This window comes from Podarcis tiliguerta, assembly GCF_965153285.1.
Source record: "Podarcis tiliguerta genome assembly, chromosome: 8".
Lineage (NCBI taxonomy): Eukaryota > Metazoa > Chordata > Lepidosauria > Squamata > Lacertidae > Podarcis > Podarcis tiliguerta.
The window spans coordinates 18738508-18750654 of record NC_139541.1 but is presented as its reverse complement, the minus strand read 5'-3'; the positions used below and the strand labels follow the sequence as shown (position 1 = coordinate 18750654).

At 49.6% G+C, this 12147-nt stretch overlaps 1 protein-coding gene across 2 annotated transcripts in view; it reads left to right on the top strand.

Annotated features, from left to right (window-relative positions):
- The window catches only part of TMEM240 (transmembrane protein 240), a 38559-nt gene extending 26645 nt beyond the window's left edge, over nt 1-11914 (top strand). For both annotated transcript variants that reach the window (XM_083454341.1, XM_083454340.1), the window contains exons 3-4: nt 5957-6165; nt 8639-11914. In XM_083454341.1, coding sequence (XP_083310467.1) covers nt 5957-6165; nt 8639-8787 — 358 coding nt within the window. In that variant the 3' untranslated portion in view covers nt 8788-11914. The remainder of the gene's footprint in view (nt 1-5956; nt 6166-8638) is intronic.
- The last annotated feature ends 233 nt before the right edge of the window (nt 11915-12147 follow it).

Below are 12147 nucleotides of genomic sequence, written 5' to 3'. Positions count from 1 at the left end.
ATCTACCAGGCAGTAATGTAATGTCTTGGTGGGGCGCAAGCCTGTCTCCTGGGTGCTGCAGACAGTTGAATATGCATGCATACTCTGCCCATTTCCCTCCCTCCGCATCACCCCGGGTACTGACAACCCATGCTACACCACTGCTACCAGGCCTTATTCTTATTCTTGGATGGCTTTAGAAGAGGATTAGGCAGGTTCATGGAGGACAAGGCTATCAGTGGCTATGAGCCTCAGTGGCTATGTTCATTTTCCACCAGAAGAGGGAACTTGCCTCTGAATATTAGTTGCTGGAGAGTTGCTTTGGTCTTCCTATGGTTGCATCTGGTTAGCCACTGTGAGCAAAGGCAGTTTAGGGTGGCGTGACTGGTACGGGTGCATTGGGTGCCGTGCTGCAGGGGGTGACACAACCGTACTGTGGAATGGAGCGAGAGAGGCAGGGGGCACAGGATTTTAGCGCAGCACAAGGCGCCGCAGAAATTTGAGAGCCCAAAGTCTGCCAGTGCTGTGAGAACAGAATGCTGGACAAGATGGGCCACTGGTCTGATCCAGCGATCTCTTTTTTTAGGTTCTTACAATGAGAAATAAGCCAGAACAATTATTTCAGCAGGAAGTTACAGGACAGACACTGATTGGAAACGAAGAAGTATCCCCACATCGAACCACTCTGTAACCACCATAAGCACAGATAACCTCCGTGTAAGCTTTGGGAGAGCAAATTGGGATGAAGGCTCAAGAAACGGGTTATCTGGAGGAGCCCTCTGGGTAAATGCATACCCTCCGACATTTCTCTGATGAAAATAGGGATGCGGGTGGCGCTGTGGGTAAAACCTCAGTGCCTAGGACTTGCCGATCACATGATCGGCGGTTCGAATCCCCGCGGCGGCGTGAGCTCCTGTCATTCGGTCCCAGCTCCTGCCCACCTAGCAGTTCGAAAGCACCCCTAAGTGCAAGTAGATAAATAGGTACCGCTTTATAGCGGGAAGGTAAACGGCGTTTCCGTGTGCTGCGCTGGTGCTGGCTCGCCAGAGCAGCTTCGTCACGCTGGCCACGTGATCCGGAAGTGTCTTTGGACAGCGCTGGCCCCCGGCCTCTTAAGTGAGATGAGCGCACAACCCTAGAGTCGGACACGACTGGCCCGCACGGGCAGGGGTACCTTTACCTTACCTTTATTCAATAATAACAATAACAATAATAACAATAATACTTTTATTATTTATACCCTACCCATCTGACTGGGTTGCCCCAGCCATTCTTCCAACATAATAAACATAATACAGTGGTACCTCGGGTTACAGACGCTTCAGGTTACATATGCTTCAGGTTACAGACTCTGCTAACTCAGAAATCGTACCTCGGGTTAAAAACTTTGCTTCAGGTTGAGAACAGAAATCGCGTGGTGGCGGCGTGGCAGCAGCGGGAGACCCCATTAGCTAAAGTGGTACCTCAGGTTAAGAACAGTTTCAGGTTAAGAACAGACCTCTGGAAAGAATTAAGTCATTAACCTGAGGTACCACTGTAAACATAATAAAACATTAAACATTAAAAAAACTTCCCCATACAGGGCTGCCTTCAGATGTTCTTCTAAAGCTTGTATACCCCCTTGGCTCGGAGGGTCACATAACTCCTTACTCTCCAACATTTCTCTAATGAAAACAGAGACATCCAAAGGAAAAGCGGGATATTTCGGGATAAAATCAGAAACTGGGACGGCTTCTCTAAATTTGGGACTGTCCCTGGAAAACAGGAAGACTTGGAGGGTTTGCAAACGCACACCCACTCCACCGAAACTTAACTTCTTTGACATCTGGGCAAGGTTGTGACTTGATACAGAAACTCTATGCCCATATGGAGATGTGGAAACACCTTCCATTATTTTAAGGGACCCCCCCCCTAACATCTGGCCACCGTGGGCACAAAGAGGAGCGGCGCCTGTCCCTGACAAAGCAGGGAGCGAGAGTCGAGGGAGCGCTTTCCTGCCGCTGTGCTTGGAAGTAATCGGGAGATGTGCTCTTTCGCTGCTGCTGCTGCTGCTGCAGTGACCAAGTTTGACTCTGCAGTGGCTCGATGCGGGCTGTTGCGTTGCCGAGGGGGATGTGGGGGGTGCTGAGCGTCCTTCTTCTCTGTTGCAGCCTGGCTGTCCGGCTGCCAGAGCGAGGTGCGCCGCCAGGGTGGTCCCAGGGGCGGGCTGAACAGAGGGAAGAGGCCGGGAGCGCAGCAGAGAGGGAACCGGGGAAGGGTCGGCGGCTGGGGAGGGAAAACAGCACGCCTCCCAGCCGTGCCTGAGCCTCCAAACGGGGCTTGCGGTCGAGGCGGCTGTGGCATGACGCAAGGTGACAAAGCTGCTTCAGCGGAGCGTTTCTGGACACCGTTTACAAGGCACTTAGGCGCAGGGATTTAGGAAGGCGCCTGATGCGGAGTCAGCTGATTGGCGCATCCATCTTGGTGTCGTCTGCACTGACTGGCAGCTGCTGTCCAGGCTTTCAAACAGCCCTACCAGGAGATGCCAGGGATTGTGCTGAGTCAGATCACAATGTGGCCTGCACGGACTGGCAGCAGCTCTCTAGGGTTTCGGATAAGGGACCTTCCCAGCTCTACCTGCAGATGCCATTAGGGTACGGTTACCAGATTTTTTTCAATGAATTCGGGGATACTTTTCTTTTTCTTTGAAGCTGAGTAGCAACAGGGAGTCAGTAGTGGGGATGGTGTTAGCAAAAGACCCTGGGCCCAAGCACACATGCATATTGTATAAAGGTGCAAAGCCCTTCTTTCACACCCTGTCAAACATAAATGCACAGAGTTTTTTAAAAACTTGGCAATGGTGCTTCCCGAGCCCTCCCCGATCTCCTGCCCCCTTCCCCCTTTGTTTTGACAGATTGGGGGAGGCTCAGGAGTCAAGGGCAGGTGGCCATTGCCCAGGAGGGGCGCAAGGTGTGCGGGTTACCTGCCAGGCAAGGTGCAAAGCCCTTATTTCACACCCTGTGAAACATAAATGCGCAGAGTTTTTAAAAAACAGGGCAACAGCCGCCCGCCTGCAACTCCCAAGCCTCCCCCGATCAGTCAAAACAAAGGGGGAAGGGGGCAGGAGATTTGTACCGCTGGACGTCCCCGATTCAGCTCTGGCAGTGGTGGTGGCAGTGGCAGTCAGCAGTCCGGAGCCAGCCTGGTAGCGCAGTGGGCTCTGGCTGGCTTCAGGAGTTGCTCGCTACCGTGGCGCCCACCATTTTTCCTCGCCGGAAGTTCTAGCAAGGCAAAATGGTGGGCGCCACAGCAGCGGGCAGCTCTTGAAGCCAGCCAGAGCCCACTGCGCTATCAGGCTGGCTCCGGGCTGCTGAGAGTGCTGCTGCCACATTTTCCGGGGACAAATTTGCAAATTGGGGGACATTCTGGGGACGGAATTTGTCCGGGGACAGATTTGCAAATCTGGGGACTGTCCCCGGGAATTGGGGACATCTGGTAATCCTATATTAGGGATTGAAATTGGGACCTTCTCTGTGCAAGGCAGATGCTCTGTCCTGGAGCTGCAGCCTCACCTTGAACCATTTGGCCCAAATTATTGGGGAGGAGGGAAAGGGCAGGGTCCCTTTAATGGTACCCATGAGCTCTACCCCCTTAATCCCTCCTACCCATTGCCAAATTTCAGCCTCTCCTGTAACCTTGCAAAACCTGTAAGGGGCCTCCTCTCTCCACACCCCTCCCCAGTAATTTACCTAAAGTAGTTAAGTTAGCCTCTCCTACTCTGCACTGCTCATATTTTAGTGGGTGGGAGGTTGTTGGATGATATAGAGCAGGGGTGCACAACCTTTTTCAGCCGTGGGCCAGTCCACCGTCCCTCAGACCATGTGGTGGGCATGACTATATTTTTTTTGGGGGGGGGGATGAACGAATTCCTGTTGCCCCACAAATAACCCAGAGATGCATTTTAAATAAAAGGACACATTCTACTCATGTGAAAACACGCTGATTCCCAGACCATTCGCGGGCCGGATTGGGAAGGCGATTGATGGCGGGCCGGATTGAGAAGGCCCCCGGGTTGCCTACCTCTGTTATAGAGCAATCCATATAGCTCAGTTGGTAGAGCATGAGACTCTTAATTTCAAGGTTGTGGGTTCAAATCCCATGTTGGGCAAAATATTCCTACGTTGCAGGGGGTTGGACTAGATGACTCTCATGGTCCCTTCCAACTCTATGATTCTATGATCCATTTAATGGATTTGTATTGTACATTATGTTTTTCTGGCTTTTATGTTTCCCTGTTTGTATTTTACCTGGTTAGGTGGCTTTGAGATACACATACACACAAAGGGCTGCCACCCCTGCTTGCTGTGCTTATCAACCCTGCTCATTCTTTTGCCTGCTGTCCTTCCCCCACATGTAAAAATACACCCTCCATTCACAGCCCCTCTCACATATCCCACCACAACTCACCTCCCTCCTTCCATTAAACCTCGCAGCAGGCTTGTTTCACGAAATACTTGCCTGCATGCCGGCTATTCAGCATGCTGCAGTTGCAGCGGCCACCTTCTGGTGGCCACAAGAACTGCAGCGTGACAGCATTTTACATTTTCATGTATATAGGAAGATATGCCACAACTAAGTCATTCAGTAAATAAAATAAAGATACAGTGGTACCTCGGGTTACAGACGCTTCAGGTTACAGACGCTTCAGGTTTCAGACTCTGCTAACCCAGAAATATTACCTCGGGTTAAGAACTTTACCTCAGGATGAGAACAGAAATCGTGCGGTGGCAGCGGGAGGCCCCATTAGCTAAAGTGGTGTCTCAGGTTAAGAACAGTTTCAGGTTAAGAATGGACCTCCAGAACGAATTAAGTTCTTAACCAGAGGTACCACTGTAACTACTTTGAGCCCTGTGACCAGCTCTGCTAAGGGGACACCATCCAATTGGACATTTACCAGTGCAAGCCTCGTTGAACTGAAATGCTTCCTGCAGGGAAATATGCTGGATCAGCTCCACAGTTCAGTTGGTTGTGGGTTGTGCTATTTGGATTCTCTCCCTCTGTCACACGCACACCCCGAACCTGTTGAAATTAACGGACCAAAGCAAGTCATTGTTGTTAGGAGACCCCTACTCCCCTTCACAAAACTACAAACCCCTTAGTTCCCTGGGAAGAGAGACTGATGGCTAAACCAGTCTGGGAATTATAGTTCTGTGAGGAGAACAGGGGTCTCGTAACACATCCCGGAACCCTAAACAAACTACAGCTCCCAGGATCCTTTGGGAGAAGCTATGGCTGTTTCATAACGCTTTAGATGTAGGTAGGCAGGGATGCAGGTGGCGCTGTGGTTTAAACTACTGTGCCACTTGGGCTTGCTGATCAGAAGGTCGGCAGTTCGAATCTCCGGGACGGGGTGAGCTCCCGTTGCTCTGTCCCAGCTTCTGCCAACCTAGCAGTATGAAAGCACGTAGTGCAAGTAGATAAATAGGTACCACTCCAGCGGGAAGGTAAATGGCGTTTCCGTGCACTGCTCCGGTTCACCAGAAGCAGCTTAGTCAGGCTGGCCACATGACCCGGAAAAACTGTTTGCGGAAGCGGACAAACGCCGGCTCCCTCGGCCTTTAAAGCGAGATGAGCGCCACAACCCCAGAGTCGTTCTGACTGGACTTAAATGTCAGGGGTCCCTTTACCTTTTAGCCCTGTTTAGGTATCTGAGGCAGTATTAGCCAGTGACACGGGAGCTAGTGAGCCAGTAGAGGGGGTGGACTTAACACGCATTGATGTTTTTAAACGATGCCCCACCAGATCCAGTATCCTACCAATCAGCTTTGGGCTGTTTCATTGCAAGAGCCCAGACAAGGGCTCAAGGATTCCACCTGATGGCACCGGCCTAGGACCTGGGCGGAATCCCTAATGGCTGCAAATCCATCTGTTCTCCTTTTTTGCCCTCCAATCTTTGATGCTTTCCTCCTTTTCTTTCTCTCCCACTCTAACCTCACAGGCACCATGTTCATTACGTCATCCCCTACGACGGAGACCAGTCCGTGGTGGATTCGTCGGAGAACTACTTTGTGACTGACAATGTCACCAAGCAGGAAATCGACCTGATGCTGGGACTCTTGCTGGGATTCTGCATAAGCTGGTTTCTGGTGTGGATGGATGGAGTGCTCCACTACGCTGTACGGGCCTGGCGGACAAGCCGACGGTATGGTAAGTGAGTGCTCACCGGCCTGTTGCCGGAGGGGTGTCACTGGCGATGTGCCAAGGGGAGGTGATTTCGCGTGCCCCAGGGGGAGCAGGTTCCTCGTGGTTTCTGGGTACCTCAATTTTCTGCTTCCCAGGCTTTCGTCCCCATTTTGAGGATCATGTCTCTAGCCCTCAAGGATGTGAAAATGTGCTTATGTTGAAGGGAAAGCCAGGTGAACGTCACCTTTCTGGCTCTGAGCTAAAAGATGTCCAGCAGAAACGAAGGGTTGTCCCCTCCAACAAAGCCCTACTCAGAGCTGACCCGCTGAAATTAGTGGGCCAAAGTTATTCATGTTCATTTATTTCACGTGGGTGAGCAGAACATTGTATTGGATGCAGCCCTGAGTGTTTGAACCATGAGTCAACAAATTTATGGCCCCACTATTTTATTTTATTGGGGCTTTTAGATTTAGAGAAAAGGGGGGGGGGGGAGGGACAACATGGTAGAAGCATGTAAAATTATGTTTGGCATAGAATGCTCTGTGTTGCCTGCCTGTTTGGTTTTAATTAAAAGCAACAACTACCCAATGTCACAGCAAGCGATTTTTTAAAAAAACAAAAAAACCCCATTATTATTATTTATTAATTAAATTTGTTAGCCCTTTTACTTTGCCTAGGGCAACCCAAAACAACTTCCATCCAAAGCAGCTTACAACCAAACAACTGCCCCCCCCCCAAACACCACGTAGATACATTAAGACAAAGTAGGGAAAGAAATGCATTAAAAAAACACCCCACCCACTTCTAAAAGGCCACAGAAAGTTAAGGGCTGGAGGTTATAAGGTCTTATTTTCTTGCCATCTAAAGATGTCTAATTAAGGCACCAGGCAAGTCTCCTTGGGGAGAGCATTCCGCGAATGGGGAGCCACTGCAGAAAAGGCCCCGTTCTCTTGCTGCCGCCCTCCAGACCCCTTTCAGAGGAGGCGCATGAAAAAGGGTCTCAGAAGATGATCTGGTGGTCTGGGGCGGCTCATATGGGGAGTGGCAGTGCTTGTGGTCCTGAGCCATCTAAGGCTTTATAGCTGAAAACCACCACTTTGAATTGGGCCTGGAAACTAATTGGCAGCCAGTGCAGTCGGTCCAGGATTGGCGTTATATGCCCAAACCGTCTTGCCGCGTTGAGCAACCCGGCTGCCTAATTCGGCACCAGCTGAAGTCTGTGAACCATCTTCAGAGGCAGCCCCATGTATAATGCGTTGCAGTAATCTAACCTAGAGGTTACCAAAACACAGACAACAGAAATTAGGCTATCCCTGCCCAGAGAGGGGTGCAGCTACGTACCTGCTCCTTCAGAGGGAATATAACCCCATCAAGAATGCAGCAAATCAGAAATAAACTGGTCCCAAGCTGTTAAGGGCTTTTTTATGCCCATAATAGCACCTGTAACTTGGACCAGTAGCAAATCAGCCGCAAGTGCAGATCTCTGGTCTTCTACACTGAGAGAGTCTAGCATGCAAACATGTACATTAGTCCATTAAAATTTTATGCAAACCCGTTGGTTTGATTTTTGGAGATGTATTTCCTCTCTTTGGGGACTCTGTAGTTCAAAGTAGGATGGCTGCCTGATTAAATAAGTCTTAACTAATCATAGGAATTAAATTGAGCTAATTGATTAAATTTGCATATAAGTTAAAGGAGAGTTTCAAAGCCCAAAACTCCATAAATCATGATAGGTAAATCATAGATCGGGATCTATTGGTAGAACAGTGGATAATTTGATGTATATCAGGAAGGAATTTCTTCACTCTTTCTAGAGTGCAGCCCTGTTTAGGGAAGTTTTTAATGTTTGATGTTTTATCATGTTTTTAATATTCTGTTGGAAGCCGCCCAGAGTGGCTGGGGAGGCGCGGCCAGATGGGTGGGGTATAAGTAAATAATAATAATAATAATAATAATAATAATAATAATAATAATAATAATAGTTCTGGCTGGGAAAAACGCTCCTATTACAAATTTAGCAAAAGTAGTGATAAACAAGAAATGCTTCCCAAAGTCTACCACCAAATTTAACTATCATGGGCTGGGTTTTTAAGCATGGCTAAGCTTTTGGCGCTGTGGGTTAAACCACAGAGCCTAGAACTTGCCGATCAGAAGGTCGGCAGTTCGAATCCCTGCGACGGGGTGAACTCCCGTTGCTCGGTCCCAGCTCCTGCCAACCTAGGAGTTTGAAAGCACACCAGTGCAAGTAGATAAACAGGTACCGCTCCGTTGGGAAGGTAAACGGCGTTTCCGTGCGCTGCTCTGGTTCGCCAGAAGCGGCTTAGTCATGCTGGCCACATGACCCGGAAGCTGTACGCCGGCTCCCTCGGCCAATAAAGTGAGATGAGCGCCGCAACCCCAGAGTCGGCCACGACTGGACCTAATGGTCAGGGGTCCCTTTACCCTTTACCTAAGCTTTTGCTGAAGTCTCTCTCTCTCTTTCTCTTTCTGTTGACAGACACCACTTGGTCTTGGATTCCAAAATTTTGTAACTTCAAGGAGTTCAGGAAACGTCACCACCGGCAGTACGACGAGCCGACCGGGAACATGGTGCACATCAAACAGAAGTTGTACCATAACGGGCACCCTAGCCCCAGACACCTCTAAGAAACCCGAGACTGTCGAGGGGTTGTAGAACTTGGCCTTTTTGCCGTCTGTCGAGGGGCCCCATCCGTTCCTCAATGGACGCCACTTTAAGGACTTACGTTTAGTTACCCTTATCGGTGTGTGTCAGCCCGGCACACCCAGAGAATGCACAATCCAATCCTGTCCCGGCTGCGAGGCTCCCGGGACGTTGCACTGTGGTTACCATTTTATTGGTGGACTCCTGTATATATGTAAACAAAAAAACAAACACAAAACGGGAAAGAGAATTTGCATTGTACTTCCGCAGCCCACCAACCTCCTCGATGGTGTGTCCTGCAACGCCGATGTACCCTTTTTGCGTTTTGTTCGTTATTTCTTTGTTTTGGGGGGGTTTCTTCTTCTTTTTCGGAAATCTGTTGTTGTTCAAAGTCTTCGTAGGTGAGTTTGGACAGAAGATGTAATGTTTAGCCTAAAGTGTGTCCATGTCCCCCACCCACCCCCAGCCCTGCCGCCGCCACCCCCCAAACCCTTCCCGGATGCAGAACGCATCTCGTTTCCAGTTGCAGATTTGGCTTGAGGTTCATAACGCCCGGTAGCTCTGTTGCGTACAATAGACGGCGCCCCATTCTTGGTTCCTTTGAAACCAAGTTGCTAGCTTGTTGTCACGACACCCTCTCCCTCCCCATTTTTACAATTTTGTTCTGTTTCTTAAATTAATGGGATCTGTAGTTCATCCTGTCTGATTTTTTTACTAGCTCGGAAGAAGCGACCGATGCTGGTTTGCCGTGGAAAAAAATGTTAAGCAGGTTAGAAGCCAGGCGGAAGGACACCGGCTTTTGTGGAATGTGTTTGAGGGCCTGTTGACGCTTATTTCTGACCACGTCAGCCCCCCTGGGTGTCTCTGCCAACTGTTCGCATCACCCTGCCTTGAGAATGATTTATCCCTTGATAAACGTTGCGTCGCTAATGCGTTAGGAGCTCAAAACGCGTTGATTACCAAACGGCATTTGTTGGTGTTTGTCATAACTTAATCACTTGTCCAGCGCACATGGCAGGGTGCATGGCAGTGAAATGAGAGCTAGTTCAGGCAGCCATCAGTCTCATGGTGAAACCATTGAGCCCTGTATATGTGTGTGTGTTGTTGACTGGTCTTGTAAATGTAGAATTGTAGGGTTGGAATAAACCCCCTTGGGCAGGCCTAGGCAAACTCGGCCCTCCAGATGTTTTGGGACTACAACTCCCATCATCCCTGACCACTGGTCCTGTTAGCCAGGGATGATGGGAGTTGTAGTCCCAAAAACACTTGGAAGGCCGAGTTTGCCTATGCCTGCCCAAGGAGCATCTAGTCCAACTCCCTACAATGCTAGAATATGTTTCTTGAGAATGGAGAGCGCTGCTTTATATCAAGTCAGGCTCTTTGTCCATCCAGCCCAGTATTGTCCGCACTGACTGGCAGCCGCTCTCCAGGGTCTCAAGCAGAGAAGGGTCTTCCCCATCACACTGTCCTTTTCACTCAGGGGTGGGGAACCTTGGGCCCTCCAGATGTTGCTGAACTCTCAACTCTCCCAGCAGCCCTTGCAAGCATGGCCAAGAGCCAGGGATGATGGGAGTTGTAGTTCCGCAACATCCGGAGGGCCCAAAGTTCTTCCGTGCCTGTTTTAAGTAGAGATTTGCTGGCCAGATTCAGAAGGTCTTCTTGGCCAGGGGTGGGGAAACCTGCAGCTCTCCAGAGGTTGTCCAACTACAACTCCCATCAGTCCGACAACGCCTGGAGGGCCACGGGGTCCCCATCCCTGTTTTAGACCATGGTGATTCTCAGCTGGAAGCTGGAATCTTCTGTTTGGATGGGAAATGGGGCCCAGAGTCCAGGCATAGCCAAGAAGCGTAGACGTTTCCGGACTACAACTCCCATCATCCCTGATTGGCAATGTTGGCTGAGGCTGATGGGAGCTGGAGATTGTGACTACGCCTGGACCAGACAGTCAGGGACTGCCATCTCTAACTATTGTAGCATTTTTAAGACCGGCTACCTCCAAGGCTTAACTCCGCCGTGGCTTCAGGATGTTGAAGGAACAAACCATCGTCGTGTGAGTTGGCCGTAGACCTTTTCATGCACTCAAAAGGACATGTGAGGCATCAAGTGTGGAAGGAGTTTATGTGTGTGAGAGAAAACGAAGGGCAGGGGGGGAAATTAGCTTCATTTAGGATTTTAATGCAAACCTACCTGATTCGGACTTCCCAAAACAGGATGCAAACCAAGACACAGCTGCCTTTCGGAATTCTGAAATTTTGCAATGCAGTTCTCCAGTGCATAACAAAATGTGTACATTAGGGGAAAGCCTGCATCAAAATACATATATTAGGGTTTTTGTTTTTAAAGAACCCCCCAAAATGCATTATTTCAAGGAAATTTGCATGCAGATTTCAGGGGAAATTGCGTATGAATTTTGGAAAGACTTAAGAGCCAGCATGGTGTAGTGGTTAAGAGCGGTAGACTCGTAATCTGGTGAACCGGGTTCGCGTCTCCGCTCCTCCACATGCAGCTGCTGGGTGACCTTGGGCTAGTCACACTTCTCTGAAGTCTCTCAGCCCCACTCACCTCACAGAGTGTTTGTTGTGGGGGAGGAAGGGAAAGGAGAATGTTAGCCGCTTTGAGATTCCTTCGGGTAGTGATAAAGCGGGATATCAAATCCAAACTCTTCTCTTCTTCTTCATAATAATAATAATTTTATTATTTATACCCTGCCCATTTTGCTGTGTTTCCCCAGCCACTTCTACACTTATAGATTATAGACTTACAGATTTCCGTGAGGATTTAAAAATAATAATCGCAATTCTAAACAGAAGTAGAAAATGTGGGGAACTGAATTTAGGCTTGGAAAAAGTAGAAATTGGGGGAAGTGTAATTATTATTTCTCATTGTTCTTAAGGATAATAAGAAGAGTAATAGTAACAACCTGCTCTTCACCTTCTAAGGCTGCAGGGCGGGTTTCAACAATGGGAATGCCATGTTTAAAACGCATTTAAAACAGCTTCCAGCCACAGAGAATAAGCTGTGTCCTAAAAAATATAAATCTTTGGGTGTCCAAAGCCGGGGAAGAAAGGGGGGAAATGGACAGATCTGTTCATTCCTTGGTGGCACAGGGCTCCCGGCCAGTGGCGTAGCGTGGGGGGTGCAGGGGGGGGGGGCCGGCCGCACCGGGCGCAACATCTGGGGGTTAGGGTTAGGGGGCGCAAATCCACGGGTTAGGGGGCGCAAATCCACGGGTTAGGGGGCGCAAATCCACGGGTTAGGGGGCGCAAATTACTTGCCTTGCCCCGGGTGCTGACAACCCACGCTACGCCACTGCTCCCGGCATCCTCAGTCAGTTGCTCAATTGC